The following is a 27,414-nucleotide window of genomic DNA, read 5'->3' on the forward strand; positions in this document are numbered from 1 at the left end:
AAGGAAGTCGGTACAAACGTAAGTGGGCTCTCCTTCTTTCTCGTCGAAGGGTTTTGCCGTAGCGAAAACCTAGTGGAAGAAGGGAGAAAGGGAGAGTAGTTTTTCGTCGTCGAAAACGTCTCTATTCCGGTTTCCTCGGCCTCCTTTCCTTCTCCAAGGTCTTTGCGACCAAGTAGGAGGATGAGGAGAACGAACGAGCCTCGAGACAAGGACTGTGGCGGGGCGCTGGCCTTAGGGAAGACTACCGACAGGCTCAATGTTTTAGGGTAATGGAAAGTTTCCCTCGTCGTTGCTGGGGGCGGAAGCGAGAAGGAGGAGGAGCGAGAAGAGCAATCTCAAGAATCGTTTCTAGGCAAGGTATACCGCTAAAGTGACACGTGCAAGGCAGAGAGAGAGAGAGAGAGAATGAGAATAAATAGAAAGACAAAGATAAATAGATAAGTGGTCGAAAGAGCAAGAGAGAGAGAGAGAGAGAGAGAGAGAGAGAGAGAGAGAGAGAGAGAGAGAGACAGAGAGATCAAAGGTTCGCCGCGAAAAAAGAAAAGAAATAAGAAAAAGGTAAGAGACGCGATGTTAAAAGTCACGAAAAGGAATCACCAAAAGCTTCCCTTATGATTTTGCTTTTTCAAAGTTCTCTCTCTTTCTCTACCGCCCCCCCTCCCCCTCTCTATCTCTCCCTTTCTTTTTCTCCCTACCGAGAGTAGGATCGTATCGACGTCTTTCGGAAGAGATGGCAGCGACGACGTCGGTGGTCGAAGCTCGTGCTTTAATGGGGTGCTTTCCGCCTCTCGAGGGTCGGAGCGAACGAGATCTGCCGCGGGCTGAAGTATAATTAGTCATGCCATACAGGTTCGTGGCATAGACCGAGTACCAACCGCTATACGTTAGCTTTCCTTCGCGGCTAGCCTTCCGAGGACGTGCGCTCGTGCGCACACACGAGCACCCATACCTTCTACCTAGCACGTTGTACTTGGATGTAAATGAAGTGCTCTTTCTACGTGTGTATGTACGTAATGAACTCACCATTCGTCTGTTCGTAGATGTGTACAGAATGGAGGAGGAGAACGTCGTCGTCGTCGTCGTCTGTGCGAAGAAACTAGCGCATTTTCTTTGAATTATAACGCTTCGGTCAGCTCCGCATTCCTCTCCTTCTCTACCGTTTCTTCTTTGGAAGAACACGAACAAAGACTAAACGTGAGTTTACCTTTCCTCGCATATTCGCAGTATCGTTGGAATAAATTTCGACGAGATAGGCCAAGAATCTGAAAAAAAAAAAACCAATTTATATCACGTATGTGTGCGTCATTAAAAATACAAGTAGAATCTGTATTGGAAATTGTTGTCCATGCAAAGTAAAAAACACGAGAAAAAACAACTATTTTGCTGTAGAGTCGCTAACTGGCCTACAACTGGAGCTACTTTCGCAATCGTCGGCTCAGATGGATATATATATATATATATATCAATTCGTCGATTGAACCGACATCGACGAACGACAAAGTAGAGAACGAAAAGAGGAGGAGAAGGAGACGGTGAATCGCGAGGATAATGAGATAACGGTGATTCGTTTGACGAGACGGGTTTTCTTCGAACGTCAACGAGACTCGTTGCTCCTACATTCGTGGAACTCGATAAAAGCGGCGCATATAAACCGCCGGAGCGTCGTCGTTAAAGCTAACAAAGTGGATTAGCGAATACCGTGGCGTGGCTGGTGGTAAGGGGTGAGATGGGCTGGATGAAGCTGGGAATGAGAGCTACCTCTCACCGGAGTTACCTCCTACCCGAGCTGCTTTATCTTCCTTTAAAACGAAAGAGGATCCGCTTGGTTCACCTACCTCTTGCTTTGCTCCCCCACAATCCTTCCTACCTTACAACAATGCTCGTAACAATAACTTTCGGAAAAGAAAAGAAGGAAAACGACAAAGGAGTTTCCAGCTTGCGCACGCATCGTCTCCGAGAGACGCATCGAGAAAGAGACAGAAAAAAAGAGAGAGAGAGGGAGGGAGGGAAGGAGAGAAAGGGATAGACTACTTCCTTTGCCAACTACATTACGAGCTGCACGAAATATGAATCTAAATTATTTTGACATATCAACGAACAACGTTGATCGACGTTGAAAGTTAATCCTGCTGTAAAAAACAAAAAAGGAAAATAGAACAACGTTGGAACGGGACGAAGAAGCTTTGGAGAAATTACGAACGTTTGTCAAATACGTATCTGAAACGAATTGTAGCTTTTAATATACCTACGTTGGATGGATTAGTCGTATAACGCGTGAAATTTTATACGCTCGCAAAAAGCGAGTTTAATGGTGAGACAGAGACAGAGAGAGAGAGAGAGAGAGAGAGAGAGAGAGAGAGAGAGAGAGAGAGGGAAAATAGTGCAGGTTGTCTCTTATGCGTAATTTGTACCTCGAAAAACAACGACGTCAGTTCGAGCTCGTTACGTTTCCATTAATTACGTTCGACGTGCTACATATGTAAATCTCCCGTCGTAGCTTTAAATCGAATTTGTCGAGATAATCGATGTAACTGGGACTTCCTAATCGAATCATAAACAAATGTTCAATCTTGGTGAAAAATTACGTTCTCGTTCGTTAACTTTTCGATTACGAAATCTCTTCTCAAAGAGAGAAAAAGAGGGCTATTTCCGGTCTTGGATTTTTCAATTCCCATCGGTATTCGAACGATTCGATTCTCGGTTCTTCGGCCTACCATACGATATACCGTCATTTCATCGTGCCGATAAAACTTCCAACAACTTATCCGAAGACCGTTTCTCCTTCTACCGCGAGTACCTATACGCGTATCTAACCATCGTATCTTTTTCGACCATCGCGTATTCACATTACTATCTTGTATCTCTTTCTCTTCGTATCGAACAACCGCGATCGATACGAACGTTCTCAGACTATCGTCTCGTCTCGTGGATTCGCTTATCTCTTTTCTCTTCCCTTTCTCTCGTCGACGGAGGAGAACCGTACGATTCTAGAAAAAGCAAATTGCACGTTTTCTCTCCCCCCCTCTCTCTCTCTCGGCCTCTCGCTTTGTGTATTTAGTTCGAAAGTGGTAATCGGGACATCGATCGTAGCTCCACAGCCTCCGAAGCGAAACATTTTCATACAGAGAAATTTTCATCGGTCGGTCGATAAGATTTTCTTCGTTTACACGATCCACTAATCCGATATTCTAAGTTCATAAGTAGTTAATATCTATGCGTGAATACGCTGCCTCGCGTCGGCGTTGGAAAGAAAATCTTTTCGGACAACCTCTCTGTATGTGGCATGGGCACATAGACGTACACCAATCTATCGTCGATCGACGACGACGCGGTCGTTTCGAAAAAAAAAGAAAGAAAGAAAAGAAAAGAAAAAGAGAAAGAAAAAACTGCTCGGACAGTGTCCGACCTATATAAACTCTTTTTACATCGACCGAATTCTTCGAAAAGAAAACAAAAAAAATCGAGCCAAGTTCTCTTATTTGTACACGCATAGATATTTATCGAGTGAATCTCCAAGACGAGTCGCAAGAAAGTTGCAAAAAAGTTGGGAAAAAAGTCGTACAGCGAGGGCAGGTAATTCCTACGTCTTTTATATGCGTATTAAAGGAGAACTATCGACTCGACGTAACGTACACCTATATACCTTCGAGGGACAACTTTCAGTTTCGAAGTAAAAAAGAAAAAAGAAACGACATTCGCGTCAGTGGACGTTGAAAACATCGAACGTGAAAAGGTAAAGTACAATAGACACATTACACCTCGCGTGTCGTGAATTTTTAACGTCGTCGGTGGATACGATGATCAACGTTTGTCGTCGTATCGACGAGTTGTCAAGTTTACCAAATCGATACGAGGTATAAGCATGCAAAGTTCTAAGTTTAGTCGGGCTTAGCGATTCAGCCGTACACGTCCGGTCTACTACTACTCGGAGCTTTCGAAAGGCAGTTCAATGGAAAACTTCGTTAGAGGTGCATGCGACAAAGATCGGTCTAACCAATTCGACGAACCCTTTGAGACATCGTGATGACGAAAGAGAAACGAAGGAGAAAAGAAGAGTTTTGACCTTCGAATGACCGTGCAGTGTTAAAAATCAAAGTGGGGAGCACACGTCCTGGTATGATCATCTCGGTCTGGTCCGAAAAGTAAGTAAGATTTTACTCTTGTCTTGCTCGATGTTCTATTTTATATCGGAAATATAGACGGGTACGGATAGATACGTTTCGAAGACAATGGTCATAAGGTAAGAATCAAAGGAATCGGAGGAATCGGAGCTCGTTCGGTTTCTTCGAAACGCTTTCAAACGAGGAATCGTTTCGTCGGTTTTTCCTCGTCGCTCGTTCCACACGTATAGTCACACGTAACAAGTTCAGCGATCGACCTCGAATAGGAAGTTTCCATGGAAAGATGAAAAGAGCTTTCGAAGGCCGTTCGATGGAGCGACGGAAATGCGCGCGAGTACCGATGCGTGCGCCTGCAAATTTCAGAGTGTATCCTTTCGCCGGAATTTCGACGGTTTCGCTAATTAACTTTGTCGACAGTCTCTCTCTCTCTCTCTCTCTCTCTCTCGCTCGCTCCTACCTCCTTCGATCGTAATTTATGACTCAACGTTGGTACAATAGAAAAGGAAAACCGAGTCGTGCTTTTCGTTTACTGTATCGTAGAGAGAGAGAAAGAGAGAAAGATGCAGAAATAATAAGAGCTCTTACCGTAAGAAAAAGAGGAAAAAAGCAAGATTCGTTCGCGGCGTTCTCCGCAAGCACAAGAAGCAATTTTCTCGTAGACGAAGCGGAACGGTACTCGTACAATACCGAGAACCGAGAATCGACTCTCGGAACAACGTTGCAAGAGGCTCCCAAGTCCGTTGAGAGCCAATCGGAAGAGCGGTTTAACCAAACGATCGATCGAAAGTGTATCGCGAGGAACGAGACGATGGTATAGGAGCGGGCTACTAAGGGTTTCATTAGCTTTGTCTTTCGCTACCTTTGAGCGATCCACTCGGAAAATTACGTATCGCTAAACCAAACCTATGAATGCGTTATTATATTTCGAGACGACGATGACGACGGAGCAAACTTTATCGCGGAATGGAATTTTATGAATGATCGAGGACATATTAATGCAGAGAAAATGAGAAAGAACAAAGAGAAAATTGAACGAGATACGAACCAATTAAACGAGACAACGACACAGAGATATTTGTCATATTTGATTATTTTCTTTTATTTTACGAGCACGAAAGATTCATCGATTTCACGAACCAGGCTAATTTAGCGAGCGGCGAGGAGGGAGAGAGAAAGAGGAAAAGGGTCGCGACGAAATCGAAAATCGCGAAAAAAGACGAGCGAAAGGTGCCGGACACGAGGGTTAGCTCGTCGTTCGTCATCCTCTTAACGTTCCCTTGACGCCCCACGTTGCGTCTACGAAGGAGACGAAAGAACGGGGACGGGGTTATCGAGAGAGAGAGAAAGAGAGAGAGAGAGAGAGACGGGTAATCCCGATATCGGTCATTAGATATTCGCGTCTGAACGATTCGGGTATTTGGCAACTCTCCTCTACGTTTGTAACGAGTCTACTACGTAAATACACACCGTTTTTGATCGATGGACAAATCGATAAGATGAAACAACGGCGTCGTTGTATCAAATAAGAAAAAAGCTTTGGTGGGTATCGTCGCCGTATCGGTAACGACGATCGTATACGACATTCGTACCGTACGGAATGCATTTGGATTTAATAGAGCTTCGTTTAAACCACTCGTGTTTTTATAATCATTTGCTTCCGCAACGGGAAACACTATCGACTCGAAAATAAAACTCCTTTGTTCGATGGAACTCTTAACGGGCGGCGTATTTGCACAGGTGAAATTCGCCCGTGCCTGCTCGGAATACTATTCTCAAAGATCGCGAAGACGCGTGGATGGAATACGTAAGTACGCTTTTGAAAAACGTATCGTACGTTTCTTTTTTATCTTTTTTTTTTTGTTTTTTTTTTTTCCAGAGAACCATACAAATACTTATTGAGAGATAGAATCGGGAGCGTTGTTTAAAAAGCAAGAAATAAGAGAATAAAGAGAAAAAGAATGAAAAGCCTATTAGATTAATATCGTTTGTTAAACGAATCGATGCGTTCTCGTTATCGTTTCAAAGTTTTCTAATTAATCGAATTATCGAATGCGCCCCGTCGAGCACTGGAAATGTCGAAAAATATGAACAAATTTATTTCGATTAATCTAACGATCCGTTCGTTAGATTATTCGCCTCGACACCTGTGGAATATATATCGACGGTTAAATGTTTTCCTTTACTCTTTTTTATTTTTCATTCTGGGAAAACTGTATCGAACAGGTAGGTGTACGTTCGCGCGCGTACGTACACGTTTAACCCCTAGGTAAAGTACTACATCTCTGTATACGTAGGTCGAACGAAAAGACGAAAAAGAGAAAAAACGAATCGCAAGCTCGATGCGCTCGCTGCACAAATCGGCCCGCGGACAATTCGGTCGTAGGGATTTTCTCTTCTCAGCGTTTCACGGTATAATTTAACGATTCGTCATCGCCCTCGCCTTCCGGGTAGAGGGAAAGTAATTCCGAGAGTGTAGTGGCACGTGCGAAATGGCACACGAATTATTTTCCCCCTTCTCGTTCTTCGACGTTTCTTCTTCGCTCGGGCTAAAGATTTTCGATGTGCTTAGCACGCTTATCGAGGGACGTTTTACGACAAAAATCGAACCAACGGAAAGGAGAAACTTGCGACGGCCGATCGATTTCGAGGACGAATATGATACAAGCTTTTTCCAAAAAATTCGAAAAAGCCTATCGTTTGAGTCATCGTCTTTGAAGCGAGACCTCGTTCGTCAAGAATTAAGTCTAAACTCGTCGTTGTTGCAAATCGTTGGAAAGGCGAAGGGGGGTCGACGAACGGCCTTAATTACTTCGTCACTATCGACCGATCACGTAAGAAATCACGAAGAAACGTTGAATCGTTGCCGCTCGTGGCCGAGGACGTAAAATATAACGTAAGATACGTTAAGTGGTACGATTTTGGCAAGTCTCCTCTCGATAGGTAGGTCGTGGGACAATGCTTTTCGTATCAAAGACGACACGATCTCCGACGGGGTCGTGTTCGGCAGAGTTCAGTCGACTATACGTCGATGTCGAACGCCACGGGGTGAACACGAATGCGGATAACGGGGAGCTCTCGATAAATTATTCCGGACGACACATCGTTTCACGGAGATATAGAGCGAACGATGCACGCGTCCAAGAGAATCTCGTTCACGCTTCTACTCTACGCTCGTTCGCTCGTCTTCTACTCCTCCTCGAGCTCTCCTTCCTCTTCCCTCTGCGTTCTCGTGACACCGTCGGGTCTCTCTCTCTCTCTCTCTCTCTCTCTCTCTCTCTCTCTCTCTGTCCCCCTTCCTCGTCATCTCGCGCGATAATGAGGGCTAATTGGCATCGACCGAGCTTCTGCCGTTCCTCCTTTAGCTCGGCTCGCTTCGCTCGCCAACGTATGTACCAACTATCCATCCGTGAATTCTATTTCCTTCTCAACGAGTAGCTTCGCTATCGTTTCTTCGATTGTTTTACAATTATCGTTCTCTCGTTGACGCGACTACGCTCGTAATGCCTATCCTAGGAATACCTATCCCACACTCGTCTCATTCTTCTTTTCTCCCTTTTTCTTATTTTTATCCCACCTGTCTCTCTCTCCCTTTCCGTCTCTATCTTTACGCTGTTATTTTTTTTTTACAAAGATCCTTCTGTTTCGCTCTCATCGGCGTTGACGCAAAATCAAAGTCCCGCATGTTTCCCAAGGCGACCTAGTTCGCGTAGAAACTTCTAAAACTCGAATATAGCTTCCACCTTTGGTGGCCTCGTATACCCGTTGCGCTCCGGTCACATGAGTATCCGACGAAAAACAATTTCACGTGAGATGATTATCGGAGTACCGTTAACGACAGATAACGATAATAATTCCTTTCGTTAGAGCAAACTCGCGAAGGGGCCAAAGAGTTTCCGAAAATATATGAAAAAGAAAAAGGGAAAAATACTCGCTTCGATGCTCTTTGGAAAATTCCAAGTTCAAGGACGAGTAGACGAGCGAACGAACGTATCTATTCCGTTCTTAGCGATGCATCGCGATTAAAACGAGTTATCTACGCGTCCTTCCCTTCCATCTCTATGAAATTTTATTATTCTCCGTGTCCGACGATTCGGTCAGAAGGACGCATGAACCCTATTACATCTATTATGCAAATGCGGAACACTTATCCGCACGCGTCAGGAAGGAAAGTCTCGTCCGCGATCAATGCTCATCTTTTCCGTTATCCTTTCGTATCGAGAGAAAGAGAGGACGATACTCGATGCAATCGGTGATATCTAGTTCGTAAGACGATCAAATCGATTTATCTCCTGGTAATCCTGTTAGAAAGAAAAGGTAAAAACGAATGGACCGTGGTACAGGTACGATTCTAAGATAGTACAACATCGATCGACGTTTCGTTTTGATATGCGCATGTTTTTGAATAGGAGAAAGAGGAAGAGAGTCGAAAGATCTTGGCGACGAGAGCTAAACAATTGGAAAGCTTTCGCCTCAAGGAGAATCGAGAGGAAAGAAGAAAGAAGGAAAAAAAGGAGCTTCGAAGGGCGCGATTTTTCTCTGTCCGTGCTCTCCGTCTGTTTCTCACCTTCGGAATGATTACCAGTTGAGGGAAGAAGAAAGCGAGCGGACGAGGGAGAGAGAAAGAGAGAGAAAATGTGGCAGCTGGACTACCCATCCGGGGGTTGTCGCCGAAACCACTATACTTTCCGTCGTGCTCTGGCAGTCCTTTATCTCCGGGTGATATACGAGGGAATGCGCGTCCTGCCTCTCTCTCTCCCTCTCTCTTTCACTCTGGTGAGCATCACCGACATGTTGCTAGCGGACTTGCCCCCGAGGCTTTTAAGCTAATTCGAAGTATCGCTCTTGCCAGCGGCGTTTTCCACGAAACTACACGTCCTCGTTCACGTTCTCGTTCACGTTCTCGTCCACGTCGAGATCCTCTCTCTCTCTCTCTCTCTCTCTCTCATCCCCTTCCTCTTTTCCACCCCCTTCCTCGTCTTCGAATCGAAGACACTGCCGAGATAGCTTCGGATTTCTAAACCTCGGAAAGAAAGTCCGAAAGAATGCTTTCTTCTTCTTCTTCTTCTTCTTCTTCTTCTTCTTCTTCTTCTTCTTTCTCTCCTCCTATGTAGCGATCCGAAACTATTTTTTTACGTTTTGGATTCTGTCATCGTGTTTCTCTTTGTTCGCTCGCTCCATTTTTCTTTTATTTCCATTATTACTGCTATTCCTTTTCTATAAAATTTTTATAAATGTCTCGAGATTTTGGATAGAATGAAACTAAATATCTAGCCATCTATTCATTTCGTCTAGTCTTTTCTTCTTCGGAGTTACCGTGTCTCGTTCCATTAAAAAACAACGTCCTGATTTATTGTATTTGAAATAAACTTTTATCTAGAATCATTATCTTTTATCCTCTTTAGAATCTTTTTAATAAGTATAATCTATTTGAAATATTTCTTTTCTCTTACATATCCACTATCGTAATATCATTGCCATGGGTATAATAAATTTTATCCATCTCCCTTCCCCTCTCTCTCTCTCTCTCTCTCTCTCTCTTTCTCTCTCTCTCTCCGTAGTAATAACTATAGCAAGTGTCTCGAACGTAGGAGGCTTCTACCAGCGCACGAGTTCATCTATTCGCGTGCGTGTGCACGAGCACAGGGGTTAACGCTAGATGAGAAGGGGAAAGAGAGCAAAGGAGAGGGATATTTGCAATTCCAATCCTATCTTCGACCTCGTCGTCGTCGTAGTCGTCGTCGTCGTCGTCTCTCTCTCTCTCTCTCTCTCTCTCTCTCTCTCTCTCTCTCTCTCTCTCTCTCTCTCTCTCTCTCTCTCTCTCTGTAATGCTCGTTTCCGAGGGACGAAGCAGACGATTCTCGCGTGACTGCAACGTCCGCGGAATGTCCGATGAAGGACGAAAAATCGCAACCTATCGCGAGTCGTAAGCTACATGTGTATATGTGTGTGTGTGTGTGTGCGTGCGTGTACACGTATACATGCGATTCGAGTCGAACCAAGAGGAATCGCTCGGAGGATTTTCAGCGTTTTCTTTTGTTTCTTTTAGCACGCGACTCGCTTTGTTGTTCGACGGAAGAAAAATGGACGACTTTTTGGCGAACACGATTGCCGCAGAGTGCACGTGTGCGCGTAACGCGCGAGATCCGCACAATACACGTCGGAAATAGAGCGCGAGTTTTCGACGTTCGAGATCGATTTGATTTCTGTTCGAGGAGTAAGGAAAAGTTTCGCGCGTGATTCTTTACAGTCTCGACGATCCATCGTATCTTCTCTGTTTTTTTTTCTTCCTTTCTTTTGAGTTATTTATTCCTTCGGCCGAGACTACCGTCGAGCGTATACGATCGATTAAAAGTTCGAACGGGAATTGATCGAAACAGAGAATTTTCATTGTTCTAAGCGTATCGTTGCACGATTTCTTATACGTAGGTCGATTAGATAAGAGCACACTCTTTTCGATAACGCTCGTCCGTTCGACGTCGTCGAGATTGCGATATTTGTCAAGGCGCGGAGAGAGAAAGGGCCCGAAGTAAGCCGCGAACTCGCTCGCGAAGGAATTAGCCGTCGGCAAGGTCGCCGAAGACCGACCCTGAGAAAGCTCGTCCCTTGAAATTTTCAATCAACGCTTTCGAAACGAGCAGCACGTCACGTAATTAATTCCCAACACTGACCGTAATACAGGAGTACAATCGAGTCGCGAACATGCATCGCGTTCCAACGTGGCAGGAAGATGAATCGCGTCAGCGGATTAGAGACAACGACCGCTCTCGACCGCTTTCAACGGTCGCCCTCTTCCCGCTCTCGCTATCGTCCCTTCTCGATCCGAATATCGTCAACGAGAAATGATTAGTCACGAAACGTAGGTATCGTGATAACAATGCCAAAAGATGTCGTCGTCTCCTCGAAGCGATACGCGTTTATTTTCTTCCGCTCGATCGCCAGCCGTCGTACGATCGTCGTAGATAACCGACGACGTATCGTCCTATCGTCGAACTTTGTGATTCGATTATTATCAATGATGCAATTCTAGTACTTATTCGTATCGGAACAAAATACCTCGTGATCGCACTCACGAGATTCGGATTAACGTTAATCGTGTGCTTCCACTTGATTGCTGGCTCGCGATAAAAAGAAACAATACGACGTAATAAACGAAGAATTCGATCGGTGAAAGGACGAACGTTTTTAATCGATTAGGAAAGATCTCTCGAGAAACGTTTACACCGAAGAAAGCTTGACGCGGGATTGGCAAAAATTAAACGAAAGATCGAAGGGACGACAACGACGATCGTCGTTCGGATCGATCGACCGATCGATCGATTACACTTGTTCCTTGGAGCGAGAGAGAGAGAGAGAGAGAGAGAGAGAGAGAGAGAGGGAAGGGAGAGATAAAGTGGAGGGGGATCTAGGTTATCAAACGAAAAGTATTACTTAATCGAAAAAGCAATCGCTGCGTCGATACGACGATAACTCCAATTTTCTCGCTTGCGTGCTACGTTCGAAATGCTATTTCTCTCTCTCTCCTCGATGCCGGCCAAGATATAACAAGTAAATACGCGCGTGCGATCGAGCGTACGTTTTTCGCAAAGTCGTTGAAACGCCGTAGACTGCCGACTAAATAAAGACGAAATAAAGATGAAATAAAGACGAAATAAAGACGAGGAAAAATTGTAGTATCGGTGAAGGGCATTGACGATATCGAAAAGAGACCGCGCGAAATTTGTTCGTCAAAAAACACGAAACGTTTCGTCAGAGCTCGTAACCGTGACGAGTTAGACGCTCTCGCCCATCCATCGAACGGACTGTCAATGAAGCTTCCAGCTGCGCCCATCCTGTGCTACGTCGAACAACGTGGTAGTAAGAATGATTAGCGCACCGTCGACGACGCACACCATACGCGTACGTGAAGTAGATACTTTTTACGTAGCCCCACCATTCTCGTACGTATTACATACGTGGAGGCGCACAAGCAGGCACGTCCGTACGTACGTACGTACGAACGGGCAGTGTCCGCGACGGACATTTCGCGACGTTTAGTCGCTAGTTAACCGCGCTCGACGATAACTCGCCTCGCCTCGCCTCGCCTCGCCTCGCCCCGTCTCAATTCGCAAAAAATGAGACGCGCGCGTTATCCTTTCGTCGAAGCCTCGAACGAACTTTGACCATTTCGTGCGACAGCTTAGAAATAGTCGCGAGAGAGAGAAAGAGAGAGAGAGAGAGAGAGAGAGAGAGAGAGAGAGAGAGAGAGCAAGAGAGCGAGAAAATAGAAAACAAACAAGAATCGAGAAAAGTTCGAAAAGCACGCTAACCAGGTGAACAAAGTGAGAGATAATACGTCGTCGTCCGAGTCTCGCGTTCGTCGTAAACAAGGTTTACGGAGTATCGTCCGAGCGTTGGACAAACCGATGGCAAAAGCGGGCCAAGGTGTGAAAGACGCGAATCGTAGTACGAGCGCGTATCGTCGGAAAACATTAGCGACCCGATCGTGGTCGAGAGCGTGACACCTTCCTCGAGTCTCTCACATTTCTTCCTCTTCTTCGAGTCGAGTCGAACCGATCGCGACGGTCGCTCCCTACCACTTACGATCGTTTACGAAGCTCCGAGATCGAAAGAGATCGAAAGAGAAGGAAGAGGGAAAGAGAGGGAGAGAGAGAGAGAGTTTTAACGAAAAAATGGAGATGGAGGGTAAAGGTACGACGAGACCGTGCGAGGAATTAACGAAAAGACGCGTCTCCATAAGCGAGCAGGTCTTTGGCGTGGATAATCCCGCGTTCGAGCATCATCGTCGTATAAGCTCCAGTTCCGAGCACAATTCGGATCAAGGTAGAAGGAAGTCGATACTTCACCATACCGGCAGTAATTACGACAGCGTCGAGAATATACCGCAGCACAACAAGTTCGATCTCGCGGAGAATGGGAGGGCGAACGGTAATAGGAAAAAGTCGGCTTTCAGTCTGACCAGTTCCATCAGGGATAAGATCGAGTACTCGGAAGAACTCGAGAGGTGAGGGAAGAAAATTTAGAAAAGTTTCAACTTTTCGTACGAGATACGGAGAGAGCGAGAAGGTCGATATCTGTTAAAAACTTGCTTCTTTGATAAAACTAAAGGAACGATATTTGTTTGTGTCAGGTCGTGGTTGTACCTATTTTGCGCCCGTTGTCATGGACGCGACGATACGCCGTCGTGGGAGCCACCTGGATGGAAAAGAGCCTGTCCCCAGCCGTTCTGTCCGAGCTATCGAAAGTTTGCCAGAATCCTCTGCCTCTTTCTACTCGGTCTGCTAGTTTGGGGCGTCGTCTACTCGATAGCCGGGAAGGACGCAGCGCCCGGAGGTCCTCTCTTCGGCCTTGCCACTCTCTGCATAGCCGCGCACTTCGGAGGATGGCTCTTTTCCTTGACGACTCTTCCGGCTTTGATCGGGATGCTGATCACGGGAATGATACTGAAAAATGCGGACCTCATCAGCATCGACGACCGTTACGCCGTCGTCGTCTCCAACTTGCGGTGAGTTTACTCCCTTACCCGAACTTCGTGGATCGCGATGTTTCGTCGAGTCGCTCGCTTCGTTAAAGAAAAAGAAAAAAAGAAATGGAAAAGAAACGAGGCGGGTCTCGATTGTCGTTTCAGCTCACGCGTAGACGTTGCGAGAGAGAGAGAGAGAGAGAGAGAGAAAGAAAGAGAGAGACCTCGTCGTCGCTCGTCGAGCCTCGATCGAGTCGAGAGTCCTAAGGTGCCCCCCTTTTTCACTCGGAGGTCCGACGTCGGCGACGTCGACGTCGACGTAGACGGTGATTCTTCTTCGTGGCTCGCGTTGAATATCAAGTGGTATTCTCTCGGAGCGAATCGCGATATATATCGCGTATTCGATATGCATCGATCGACGCAACGTTCGCGATCGATAAACTATGCTCCTCTTTCGATTTTTCTCGAATAAATCGAGTTTGCGACCGATATCCCACGTGTTGCGAAATAATCGATCGATACTCGATACGGTTCTAGTATCGATCGATCGGCCGTTTAGTAGTACCTAAAGACGTAGATGTTTATCGCGGATATTTATCGAAAGAGCGAGCGAGCGAACGAGAGACAGAGAGCAAGAGAGACTCGATAATCCCGACGTGTGTTTAGGAAGCTACGAGATTATTCGGCTAGGCTCGCGAGGTCCCTCGAAATACGCGCGTATTAGCCTTCGCGTAATAGCACCGCGTCGTAATGCGCCGGCATTAAAGCTAGTCTAATAACGCACGATACTCGGAGAGAGTAGGCAGCAGCAACAGCAGCAGCAGCAGCAGCAAGCAGGCAGGCAGCTCGGCACTAGCGACACAGAGGCCTCTCTCTCTCTCTCTCTCTCTCTCTCGTACACTCGCCTGGTTAGAACCTTATACTCGAGTGCTCGGCTACATCAAACTGCATAATTACGATGGAACTCGGGTTACCGTTCGAAACGCTTGCGTCCTGACCGCAGCCGTCTCGCGTTAATACGCTTCTGTCATCTCTCTCTCTCTCTTTTACGAGATTGGATAACGAGAACGATCTCTGCCTCCGTAATCTCCTTCGATGAGATCGATCGACGTTTTGCCATGCCAAGATGTAGAATATGCGATTGTCTTTCGATAAAACGAGAATAGCTAATATCGAACAAGACGCTGTTACGGCTGATACGCAAATGCAGGGATAAGATACGGCTTGCATCGGATTTCGATGGATTAACCGAGGGAGATCGTGCGAATACGAACGAATAAAAGGATTCGAAGGACGTACGAAAGTATTCGTTTCGGAGAGGAAAGCCACGGTTTCGTAGTAAAGTCGAGTTCGTCGAGAACGAATATGTTATACGTACGTACAGCACTAGGACCGATCGATTTTACGATTTTACAACGAAATTTATACGCGCGTTTGTGTTTTACAAAAGCACTCGATAAAAAAGAAAAAGCCGCGTAAAGTTTGTTTCGCTACGCGATCTTTTTTCATTTTTTGACATACTTTATAGAGTAGGTAATGCCGAAAAAATTATTCGATTTCAAGTAACGTCCCGATACTTTTCGTATAAAATGGAAATTTTTTTTTCCTCGGCTATCGATAACGAACGAACGATAATGCGAGCTTCGATCTCGATTACGTTCGAGAGTAAAACGCTCGTGTAAAGGACGAGAACTCGACGCGGACGACACGGGCAGTAACGTTTCGAGAGACATTTGCATAATATCTCGATAATTTCATAGATAGAATGCTAAATAAGAATGCCGTCTAAACTTTCCTCGACTAATACCCACCTAATTTGCAACCGTTGAAATTTCTTTCACGCGGCTCGTCTCGCCTACTAATATTCGCGATCGTTTCGATACGCAAGCGGAATCGACAATGGAGAAGAAACGTTCGCGTGCTCCTCGTGCCGTTAAAGTAATTAGGACGATACGTCTTTTCTCTCTCTCTTTTTTGTTACCTCAAAGACGTCTCGACAACGCCGTACGGTATTAGAAATCGAAGAATTTTGATAAAGGGTACGAAGGAAGAGGCAACCTTTTTGGTCGACTCCTAGGGGGCACACGGTTAAATTAAAAATGACGACGCTATAGAAAATTCCCCCGAGAGGAGAGACGGTATATATCTGTTTTCCACGGTGGCCTAAACTTTCCAAGAGTGCCCTCTTGCCTTCGTCAAGTTGTTTTGTTTACGAAAAGGTAAACTCCGTTGGTGTACACCCTTTTAGTTTGGCGCGTAAATTTCCATATTATGCGCCTTTTACTCGAGAGAAAGAGCTCGCGGCGTTTCTCGTCGACTCGAAATCACAAATACGAATTCAGAAATCGATGAATAAATTCGCATTTTTACCATCGATTCGTTCGACTCGTCGAATAGTATTCAAAGAAAAAAAAAAGAAGTAGAAGAAGAAGAAGAAGAAGAAGAAGATGAAAAGGAAAAGAAATTTTTAATCGACTACCATTCGCTTAGCTCGGTAGCTTTATCTAAGCGTTATAATAAAAATATAACGTTATCTTGTAGGATTACGAGGAGCGTATAAAATATCGAAAAATATCGCGAAGGAGATAAGTAAAGTTTTCTATAGTTTCTCGATGCCGACGCGACTTTTCGAAGAATAATAAGAGGATCCTATCTCTGCGAAGGAAAAAATTCGAGGCCGAAGGAAGGAAATTGTAGCAGCTACCGATGTATAATCTGGTGCGAATACTCTATTTGAAATTCCCGTCGCATCAAACGTATTTTTATCGCGAGTTATAAAGAAATTCCCCCGTGAGAATCTCGCATTCTGGTAGTTTTCGCGCGACGTAGTTTCGCGCGTAACCGTGGTTTTGCTGCTTTTTCTCTTGGTCGAGAAGAAAAGAAAATGAGAGAGAATTAAAGAGAGACGGAAAGAATGGAAGGAAGGAAGGAAGAAAGGAAGAAAGAAAGAAAGAAAGAAAGAAAGAAAGAAAGAAAGAAAGAAAGAGGGAAAGAAAGAAGATGGAAAGGACGGAGACTAAATGTGGCATTCGGGAGCAGTCTATAAAATGCCTGTAGGAGCGTACCCGGGAGACGCCCATCCGCGCTATTCCATCCTGTGACTTTACACGAGAAGAGGAGACGTAACGGAGAGACGCTGTCGCTCTTCCTCTAGATTTTCTCTTTCTTCTAGATTTTATTCTTTCGTAGCAGGTTTACATCGCTTTCGGAAGGAAAGAGAAAGAGAGATCCCGGTGAAGCGTACATTATTGAAAGGGCGAAGCGATACCATGGACATCTCATAGGAAAATACGAGCTCGTGATGCGCGGGCGATAGGAGACGAAACAACCATCTCTCTCTCTCTCGCACTGCCACTTTTTCTCGGTCGGTCGAGTAGAATCCTTTGCACGAAACTCGCACTGCCTCGAACATCGTTTTATCGCGAGTTACAAAGAAATTTCTTTGCCTAGGTGGACTGACGGCGCTAGAGACGAACACGTCGTTGGGCAAAAAAAGTTTATCGAGCGAAAACGTTTCGGCGTTCCTCGTTTCGTCCTTTAAAAGGGAGTAAACGTCGCGCGATATTTGCATAGATCGTAGAAACACGATGTTAAGGGACTGTCCATAGGTATACGTATTTATCTAGCCATCGCGCGTGCGAATCTGCATGCAAGCGTGTACATACGCGAATCGCCGGCTATCGCAGTGGCTACTCCGAACGCAAACAAACTCGCTATCCGTCGATTTACCCTCGATCTATAGAGCTAGGAATTCACGATGTTTCTTTCGACCGGGCTTTTCGTATCGACATTTTCTTCGAGTCTTCGTTCTTGTCCAAGGGATTACGGTTTCGTAAAAGTCGACTCGCGAAGCAAAGTCGCGAAGAGGGAATATCGAAGGGAAAAGTAACGATTCGATCGTTGGGCTCTCGGCGGGTGGACGTAGACGGAGCCCTCGATGCCTCGATAAGCTTTTCGAGGTCGAGGTACGAAGCACTCTGTTAGATCGCATCGCGATGAAACGCTCGATTCGGTCGGCCCTTCGTATTATGGGTGCGCACGACGGCTTGACCTACCTAAACGAGCGTGCATCTCGATCGTTTAACAGCGGAACGCACCTATTCCGGTCTCTCTGCGTTTGCCGAGCTATGACCGTGTCGAAACGCGTAGTGGATGCTTTCTACCCTACGTAAACATCGAGCAAAGCTCTCTCCTCTCTCCCCCTCTCTCTTCCAATTTAAACACCCTTGTGTGTCTACCTGTCGAATGCTCGTCATCGTCTTTTATCTTGTTATTAATAAGAAGATAATATCGTAGATATAACAGTAGGTACGTTAAATCGATCGAGAAAATACGATTATCTCCGAGTTATACTCGTACGATAGAAAGCTAGGGGGAAGCGGAGTAAATCGATTGGAAAATATTTATCCGTAAACGTTTACTCGGCGACAACTCGACCAGTCACGTTTTCCTCGACGTTGGCTAACTACTAGAAGGCTGCTACCCATCTATCTGTACGGGAAAGCGTTAAGCAAATAGACTATTTACGATCGAAGATCAACGTCCGAAATTCGGTGCGTTTCCACGGAGAAATCGGATATGAGAGCAGGCGTACGTCTCGCGGCACGACGAACGCGAAGCGCGCCTGCTTTGTGCGCGAGACGAGCCCGTCGTCCTCGTCAAAGGACCCGAACGTTCTCTCTATTCGATCCGCCTATCGCGAAATCTATTACGTCTACGCAAACGGTCCAACTTTGTTCGAGATCGAGATTCGAATCGAGACTCGAGATTTCGAGTGGGCGCCCGACGGCGCGAGAAACGAATCGAAGCTTTTCTCGTCGACGACGATTGTTCTTCGATGAGTAATCGTTCCTCGATGAAAGCAAGGATTTACCGAATTTCTCTAACGAACGTAAAGAGGAGAGACGATAACGATGAACTTGAGAAAATTAGTGTGGGCCGCGTGACATTCCAGGGCATCCTCCTACTAGACGGACGGACGCACACACATACCTAACCTACGTACGATATTTTCTTCTATGCTCGGACGTTCTCTCGCAAACACACGCGTGCGCGCGCACTTCGCAAAGACCTCGAGCGGTACTCTAAACGATCCTCCCGATGATGGCGATTAAGAAGAATGTTTGCTCCGGGCTCGAAGCAAGACAGACCTTGCTATTTAACGCGCCACACGCGCATTCTTCGTGCTTCGCTCGAATCTCGCGCGCGTTTTTCTACCTATATTTTCGCACGATCGTTTCGTCATAAATTATACAAAATATCGATACGTTCGGTTAAGCGTAAACGTAAAAGATGCAAGAAGAGAGAACGATCGTTTCTCGAGAGCAGAATTTTTTTTGCCGGTAGAGACGACCTTTGACTCTTAATTCCGTTCGTTTAGCCGAACGAATCTGTCCCATTAGTAGCAGCTATTTTTGCGAAAGAACAATATTTCCCCTTCGTTCTTTGTCCTTTTCTCGTAGCTTCCACAATGTCGTAAGATAACTCGTATAATTGTCCGGGAAGCTTTTCCCTCTTTAAGTCCTACGTCCTCTATAATGGCAGAGATTTTCCACGTGAGACGGGATCTCGGTATTTTATTACTCTTTATTTTTTTTTTTTTTTTTTTTTTTTTCATTCGTCTCCCTCTTCTCTTTTTTCTTTACGGAGAATCAAAAGGAGGTAAGAAAAGTCATTGAAAATTCATGAAAGCGTAAGCGGTCAATAAATTCTTACATCCTTGGGAGAGTTACGTGCATACGCGTAGACGTCGAGAAAGAGAAGAATAAGGACGCGTGTACGATTGCGAAACGTTCCTCGTGACTCCTATTTCTGTTTGATTCGGACAAAGACGTCGTTATTTCAGCAAAACTTGGAACGCGATAGAAAATTCATTTTCCGCGATGTTGCTTGGAAAGAGAAAAAGTGAAAAAAAAAAAAAAGAAGAAAGAAAAAAATTAATCCCTTCGAAAAGCGAGAACGGAGATCGCCAACGCGACGACGAGACGATAGGACACGAGGAGACGCTCGTCAAGGGTCTTCCCGCTACTTTTTCTTTCGTTTCGTCGATCGACAGCTAGGTGAGCGTCCGCGGACAGCGATCGTAAATCAGAGATGCCGCACAGGTATGGAGCTTTTCTTCGATAAAACTTCCGATTTCTCTTCGAGGGAGAACGATAGCGTTAGAGAGTCGGCTGTCTTCTGCAGGAAATATCGCGCACTCTCTTTTCTCGCGAAAAAGACTTACGTAACAAATTATACCTCGACTTTACGAGTGCGTGTTCTTGAGAGAACAGTGGGAACGTATGTGTGCATCTTGGTAATAAGAGAGAGAGAGAGAGAGAGAGAGAGAGGAGGTTGCGCTTTATATCGACGATGCGAGCGACGTGTCGCATCGAGACGGAGGCGGTCGAGCATCTTGCGCGAATCGACGTTATCGGGGAACGCAAAGGCATGCCAGGAATTTCGTCGTTTCTGGGTTAGGAGCGTTAAGGCCGATTCTTACGGAGACGAATATACGCTCTCGTCGAGAGAGTCGAGATTATCGAGAGAGTCGTTCGACCGCGCTCGATAATCTCTCTCGACGATTCTTCATCCGTCTTTATATTCTTCGACGAGTAAGAGACTAAATTACTCTTCTTCTGCTTCCGATCGGACAGGGTCGCGTACTCTTACGATTCGTGGAAAGAACTGCGGGTATAATAAAAGATTCGAAAGCAGGGGCGTACAGCCAAGTAGGCTTTTAGGACGACGACGAGCGTCTGCTGTTCCCTCTTTCCATCTCTCTCGACGTTTGAGAACGATTCCGGATGAAAATCGCAAGATCGGCAACCGTACCCGCCACGTCCTCGACAATCCTCTTTGATAGGAGTCGAGAGAAACGCTGCTGGATCGAGTTGAAACGAGGTTACGTTATTCAAGTTTTTTCATCGCGTTAACTCGCGTTTCGATAATGTACACCTGCGGACGGAGAAAGGATAGTACTCGCCGAAAATTCTCTCCCCGGTTGGTCCGATTTTCGCTCCCTACGTATCTCGTATCGTCCCTCGTATATCTCCGAACGAAACTGCTAACGCGTGCTAGAGAGTACGAGCGATCGAACGAATTCGCTAATGGAGATTCCGCGACGTTTCGACTCGGAGATCACCTTTTCGTTGTTAGTTTTCTTAGAAATCACGTTACGTAGCTTTGTTTTCATTCGTACGAGCGCGTAAATAAGCACTCGCTTACGTCGTTTCGATCGATGAGAGAGAAGAGAGGACAAAAACGTTGGTGAGATTTGGCGCGCGCGCTACGTTGGCCGAAGCGATCGATCGGTCGCGGTCGGTCCTCGTCGAAAATTCAAAGGATCTCGTGGCGGGAGAGATCGTTTCGATAAGGATCGTTAGAGTTTTCGGTCGAAAACGAGAGGGGAGACCTTTTTAAGCGGGACGCGGCTGCGTTACACGTAAGTTGGTCGAGTGCGGTTATCGACGCGCTCGATAGATAGATTTTACGATAGGACAGACGGATCGAGAGCGAGAACGATGAAGCTCGCTCGCGAATCCCTCGTTTCTCGAGGGAGATTTCGAAGGGCGATTTTCGAGCGCGCTCGTAGACGTCGTGCTCGATTCGAAGAAGGAGAAAAACAGAAAGGAAAGGGAAAAACCGCAACAAAAAGTTGCAAATAGTCGCGAGAGAAGCTCCACCATATTTTCTTTTCCGAGAGAGGCGTTAATCCCAATTAAAAAAAACATCGCGCCTCGCGTCGACTTGATTAAGCCATGAGAAACGAGAAACGACGGATGACGCTCGGTGCTAATGAAAACGCATCTTTCGTCCACGTCGCGTGGGTTTGCGTCTGGCCGCAAAAAATACGATCGCATCGATCGCGTAAAAATGGAAATTAATTCTCCGAGAGAGTCAACGATCGATTCTTTTTTCTATCGACGCAACAACTATCGATAAGATATCGAGACGTTCTCGGTTCTAATTCAATTTCTCGACATCGATAAGAAGGTATCGATCGCGTGACACCCGGCTAACAAGATTATCCGAGGATCGTTCGAAAGACAGGAGTCGGAAAAATTCGACGATTAAGATTCGATCGGAAGGTACTTGAAAATTTTTCTAACCTTTCGACGTTCGCGCTCGCGAGGAAAAGGAAATCAAAAGAAATGAAAGAAATAAAAGAAAAATAAGTTAAAAGTCGCAGGTAAGGATCTGCTCTCCGAAATCGTTGCTTCGACGCTCGCTCTTCGGACTTTGGAAAATTCGAGCTCGAAGCTCGTTAAAATCGATCGAAGGAGTCGAACTTTGTAAAACCGGTTTGGGGTGGTGCACCTTCGAAAACTTATCCTATTAGGAGTTTCCCCTTCAAAGAGGAGGGAAGGGCAAGAACACGTTCTCGCTGCGACTAGGAGAGAGTGCCGACCGACAACCAACTCTAGACACCGGCAATCTTAGAAGCTGAAAGTCGAATTTACAGCGAAATCAAATACTAATGCCATATAACGAGAACCGACTGACGAAAACACGAGTTCTCTCTCTCTCTCTCTCTGTCTCTCGATACATCGTACGTACAACAGGAGAATATCTTATCTGGAGATGTTCGCAAAAATCAAAATCCAACAGCGAAAACAAAAATTTGTTGACCTACATCCGAACGATGGGCGATAGGTAGTAGCTTTCGCGAGGAGATAACGCTGGAAATGTTCGCGCTTCGACTATCGTTAAGCCACGTAACTCCGATATTAAAAATCGTGCCGATCCTTAATCTCGAACCAAACGGCCGAACGACGAACCGAACGATAGCTACGAGACGTTATTTTTCTATATTTCTATGTATTTTATCGTCTAGGCTTCGCGCGAAATCAATATTTGCGACAAGGTTCGAGGGTATTCGAGAGATTAAAAATTCGTCGTTGAAATACGAGAAAAAAAAATAAGATTTTGGTTGTTTTTGATCGCAGAAAAATCGCACTGGTGATCATCCTAACCAGGGCAGGATTGGATCTCGATCCAGTAGCATTGAAGAGGCTGAAGATCACCGTTCCGAAGTTGGGCCTGATACCGTGGTTCGTCGAGGCTGGAATGATCGCAGTTTTGACGAGATATCTCATAGGATTACCATGGATCTGGGGTTTACTACTCGGAAGTATAATAGCGGCCGTATCTCCAGCCGTCGTGGTACCTTGTCTCTTCAGATTACGCGAGAGGGGCTACGGCGTCGCGAAGGTAAATTTCTCTCTATCCCCGGCTTTTTACTGTCGTTACTACTACTACTACTGTCGTCGATACCATCGTAGGGTACTCGAATCGAATAATTAAAGCATTAGTCCGTACCTCGGAACGAAAGTAATGCCGGGAATGTGTCAAAGGAAAATTCGCACTCGCGTAACGCGTGTAACCTCCGGTGTTGTATCTCATAACGCCATAAAGTGGCTGGCTAGCTAGCTAGCTGGCAGCGGGTAGACAATTTTCGAGCGAATATACCGTTGCTCAGGGGAGAGAAAGCAAAGCAGCCATAATTAAATCCTTTTTTGTAACGTGTGCGTTTTGCGGCTACCCGCCTGTGTTCTTTCTCTCTATCCGCTTTACCGTTCAAACGTTTTTCAAACCGCAAACAAAGAATAAAGTACCGAGATTTAATCGGCCTTTGATAAAGAAGAACGTACAGCGTACCTATATTTTCCATTGTCAATGCGAAAAATGCATTCGAATGAATTTTAATACGGTCGATCCACGAATTCGCGTAGCTTTGAAGCAACGGTGTCTGGGTTTACGACTCGATGCGCGAAACGAGGAAAGGAAAGAAGAGGAGAAAAGAAAGAGTACGAGCAGAGATACGCTTTATTTCGTCTCGATGAAATGCGCGCCCTCCGTGTTCGAATATTTCCGCTATAACACAATAGAGTAAAATAGAATAGAATAGAATAGAATGGAGTGGAATAGAACGGAGAATGAAACTTTTTTGTCTCTTTCTTTTCTTCTTTTTTCTATTCATATCCAGACAGAATATGGTAAGCGATAGTGAGAAATATGAAAAGACGTATATATATGCGAGCATAGAGCAGATAGATAATTAGGGAGTAAGTTTCTCCCTTAGAACTTTCATTTGCCTCCGGTGCACATGTGCCACAGGTTTTCCGCAAAGTTGCTCCATTACGTTGAGAGAAGTTTGAGTTTTCTCGAATACGCGGCAAGTAAAACGGACTGGACATACCCTGTCAAGCACAACACGCACAACGGCTCGTCTCGCACGAGACATTTTTCGTAATAATTTTATACGAATCTAATCCGCGATCAAGGTGTCCGTAATTCGTCGTTAATAATCCCCCGAGCGGTGCCAACCTTCGGTCGAACGATTTTAAAAGCTTTACGCTCCAACTTTCACGTTGTATCTACTTTTGCAAGATGGGGCGTTGGTACGAGAAAGAAATAAAAGGGCCGCTACATAAATTTCTAAGTTAAATCGACTTAACTCGGCCCGCCAAGTTCCCGTAGATCAACGTCCCGTCCACTTTGCCTTCTTTAAAACCTTTTACGGAATAACGCGTAGCTTTTTTTTACGATTTACCGTACTGCACGGTCCTCCTCGATCCTCTCGAAAGGTACGAACATTTCGCGTTAAGCGGTACCAAGCGGATCGAAAGATTTTACGAGCTGCATCCGTGATAACGCCGACGCGCGCGGTAAATTTCTTGATTCTTCTGTTCGTCGGGTTCGTTTTTCCATCGAGAAAGAGAAGGCCGAATGGTTCTTTAATGCGTCTTCGATAGAACGAGGATGTATGATATTACGGAGCGTAATTACTCGTTAAGCCGTCTCGATGATACATTCTTACGGAAAATGACGAGTCGTTAGAAATTGGAGAGAGGGAGAGAAAATTTCAATGACAAAGTCTGGTACTCGCTCGTGCCGCGCGATCGCTGTCGTCTACTTTACAAGCCGACGCGCCAATGGGCATTGATTTTCAAAGCACGAACTACGAGAGTAGTCGCGGAACGCGTTTAATCGGACCGAACGCGACGCGCGATCGGAACGCGTCCTCTAAACGGTACATGCTACGGGATAATCTCTCTCGTTTTTTGCTTCTTTTTCGTCCATGGAATTCCATTAATAACGCGAGCAAGATCGACGACGATTCCGCTTATACGACATCGACGAGCTACGACGGACGCGGAAGTGTCGTCGGTTCGGTGACATCGCGACACGTTTTGCAGTTTATACGATACAGAGAGGGAATAAAAGGAAGGCATTTTGTACAAGGCATTTTGTATAATTCAAGTTAGAAAATGGAGCGGAAGCTGTTTGCAGACTGATAGGTAGATCGACTATCCTTCCGGATGGGATATTCATGAGAAGAAAAGATCTAAGGAGTTTTTGCTCGTTTGCAAAACTACGAGAATCAGAATTCGATCGCGTATCGAACGGAAACGAACGACGTCGTCCGCACGACGTTTCGCGTAGCGTTCCAAGTCTTTCTTCTGAGCGCTCGCACGTGTATTTACCTACGTAAGACGAGGAACAGGAAAAAGAGAACGCGATTTTCGAGCCTAATCTCTCAACGAAACGAATTCCACGAGGTGGAATTCAATTTTTTAGCCGTCGCTAAAGAACGGTAGTACGCCTTTCATTTGGATGAAAAGCAAGCAACGAACGAAAGTACGTAGGCGTAGCTACGGATGGGCCGCTTTTGATGTTTTCGGAGTAGAAATATTTCCGATATAAATAATACCACCACAAAACCGCCAATCCTCCCATCGCATCGAGCCACAAAACGTTTGAAAGCACGGTCTAGCTCGTAGCACTACAAATAATAACGATATTCCAGGCGAGTGAAATTTTAGATTTACTCGTGTTTGCCGCGTCGCTGCTTAAACATTCATCAAAATACTCATACGATTTTCTCTATATTTCGTTATAACTCCAACCGCACGGAGAGCCGCTTTTATCGCGAAACCGCGAATAAAACCGCCCTATAAGCGTACCGATAAAAATGATGAGAGTTCGAAGAGAGAGGGGGGGGGGGGAGGGAAAGAGAGACAGAGAAAAGAAGGAGAAAAGAAATCCAAAGATTTCATGCGTTCCTGCGAGAGACGTTTCGTCTAGTCGTTCAGAACGATCTCTTTCCTCGAAATTTATGCGTCCTCGCGTAAGAATCGCGATCAATACTTAACGCGTTTAAAGAGAGATTCGCGAACGAGTACAAACGTCTTACGATCGCGTCCGATTATATTCATCGAGTACAATATCAAATTCTGTTCGAAGACGTAGTTTGTTTCGAAGAACTAATTAAAAGAGAATAAGGAAATGGAAGAAATATCGAGTAAAGGCGCATAGTCGAGAATGGCGTTCCATAAAACCGCACGAAAAGTTGGAAAGAGCGATCGGACAAACGCTAGTCACGAATCGTCGTCTCGGAAGAACGCATCAGGAAAATCGACGATCTCAAATCCCGAACGAGCTATCATCGTCGTCGTCGCCGTCGCCGTCGCCGTTGCCGTCGCCGGTGCTAGCCCGGAGGAGATTACAAGCGAATCCTCGAGCGTCGTTCCTCCTTTTCCTTCCTTCGTTCTTAACTCTCATCGACGAAAACCCGACGGATTCTTTTCGGTAGCGACACCGAACGCTGACAAAACTTTCCGCGATGATCTCCTCTCCAACTTTCGACTCCGTTCTTCCGAGACACCGACGATCGCAACGCGGACAAGAAATGAAATTACGCTCGATAATGAAGTTTACTCGATTTTCCAAGTTTATTCTTCGAGAGAGATATAGATGAATATATATATATATATATATATATATATATATATATATATATATATATATATATATATATATATATATATATATACACAGAGCGTTTCGCCCCAAGTCGAGCGTTGCTTTCGTTAGAGAAGGAAAAAAAACGTATCCCAAAGATCTCGTTCTAACGAGATAATATTCGGAACTTTGGATCGGACAATTTCTTCCCTCGATATTCGGGTCAACGTCATCGACGAGAAGCAACGAAGAATGCCTGATACGATCGGGTTGGTTAAATTACCCTGTGGAAGAGAATGCGTCTTTCAGGCGCGCGCGTGCTTTATGACATATCTTCTTATCCATCGACAAAGTTTTAAACGCGTCCGACGATTTTTAAAAAGATGAAACTCGAAGATAAATTCGTCCAACGAGATCGTTCGATCTATTCTACTCGTAGACGATATTCACGACTAAAGTTGCTGTTTCTTTTTTTTTTTTTTTCAGGGTATTCCGACGCTGATCATAGCTGTAGCCGGAATCGACGATGCTGCGTCGGTCGCAATATACGGCATCGTAAAGAGCGTCATGTTCTCTCACGACGCGCTTTGGTATCAGATTCTTCAAGGACCCATCGCTATAGTCGGTGGTCTCGGCTTCGGTATACTCTGGGGCTGTTTGGCGAAATACGTTCCGGAAAAGGGTGACGTGAGTATTCTCTTTCTTTCGAGTTTTCCCTTCTCCCAACAGCATTCTCATATTTAATGGAAAAGTTTAACGATATCCGTCTAAAGTAAACTAAGAACCAACGAAGGCAAATCGAATTTGATCCAATTGCATCACGGAAAAATTATGTTTGCGAAATATTTAAGAGGTACGGAGATAAAGGAAATAAATGTTTGCGATAAATATCAAAGAGTACTCGTCGACGTTTAAAAACTCCTCAACAAACAGAAAAAAAGAAGATCTTTTCAACGATCGTTAGATAAATGAAGAAGTCAACGCTATCGAGATAACGCCGTTGTTATTAACGCGTTGATCGTGTAATTTTCTTAGAAACTAATTGACGGAAAAAATGTGAAATCGTGAAAAAAATTTCACGAGTTTTTTCTAGATAAGGAATTG

The 27,414-nt window shown here is 45.3% G+C and overlaps 2 protein-coding genes across 2 annotated transcripts in view; one reads left to right on the forward strand and one right to left on the reverse strand.

Annotated features, from left to right (window-relative positions):
- Nucleotides 1-27,414, reverse strand: part of LOC122635165 — an 84,665-nt gene that overhangs the window by 37,641 nt on the left and 19,610 nt on the right. The window contains exon 2 of the transcript XR_006328576.1: nt 1,024-1,262. The gene's annotated coding sequence lies outside the window, so the exon portion shown is untranslated. The remainder of the gene's footprint in view (nt 1-1,023; nt 1,263-27,414) is intronic.
- LOC122635164 (sodium/hydrogen exchanger 9B2) overlaps nt 11,770-27,414 on the forward strand; it is a 37,088-nt gene continuing 21,443 nt past the window's right edge. The window contains exons 1-4 of the mRNA XM_043825043.1: nt 11,770-13,122; nt 13,249-13,623; nt 22,512-22,776; nt 26,797-26,997. Coding sequence (XP_043680978.1) covers nt 12,791-13,122; nt 13,249-13,623; nt 22,512-22,776; nt 26,797-26,997 — 1,173 coding nt within the window. The 5' untranslated portion in view covers nt 11,770-12,790. The remainder of the gene's footprint in view (nt 13,123-13,248; nt 13,624-22,511; nt 22,777-26,796; nt 26,998-27,414) is intronic.

Source organism: Vespula pensylvanica, chromosome 17, assembly GCF_014466175.1.
Source record: "Vespula pensylvanica isolate Volc-1 chromosome 17, ASM1446617v1, whole genome shotgun sequence".
NCBI lineage: Eukaryota > Metazoa > Arthropoda > Insecta > Hymenoptera > Vespidae > Vespula > Vespula pensylvanica.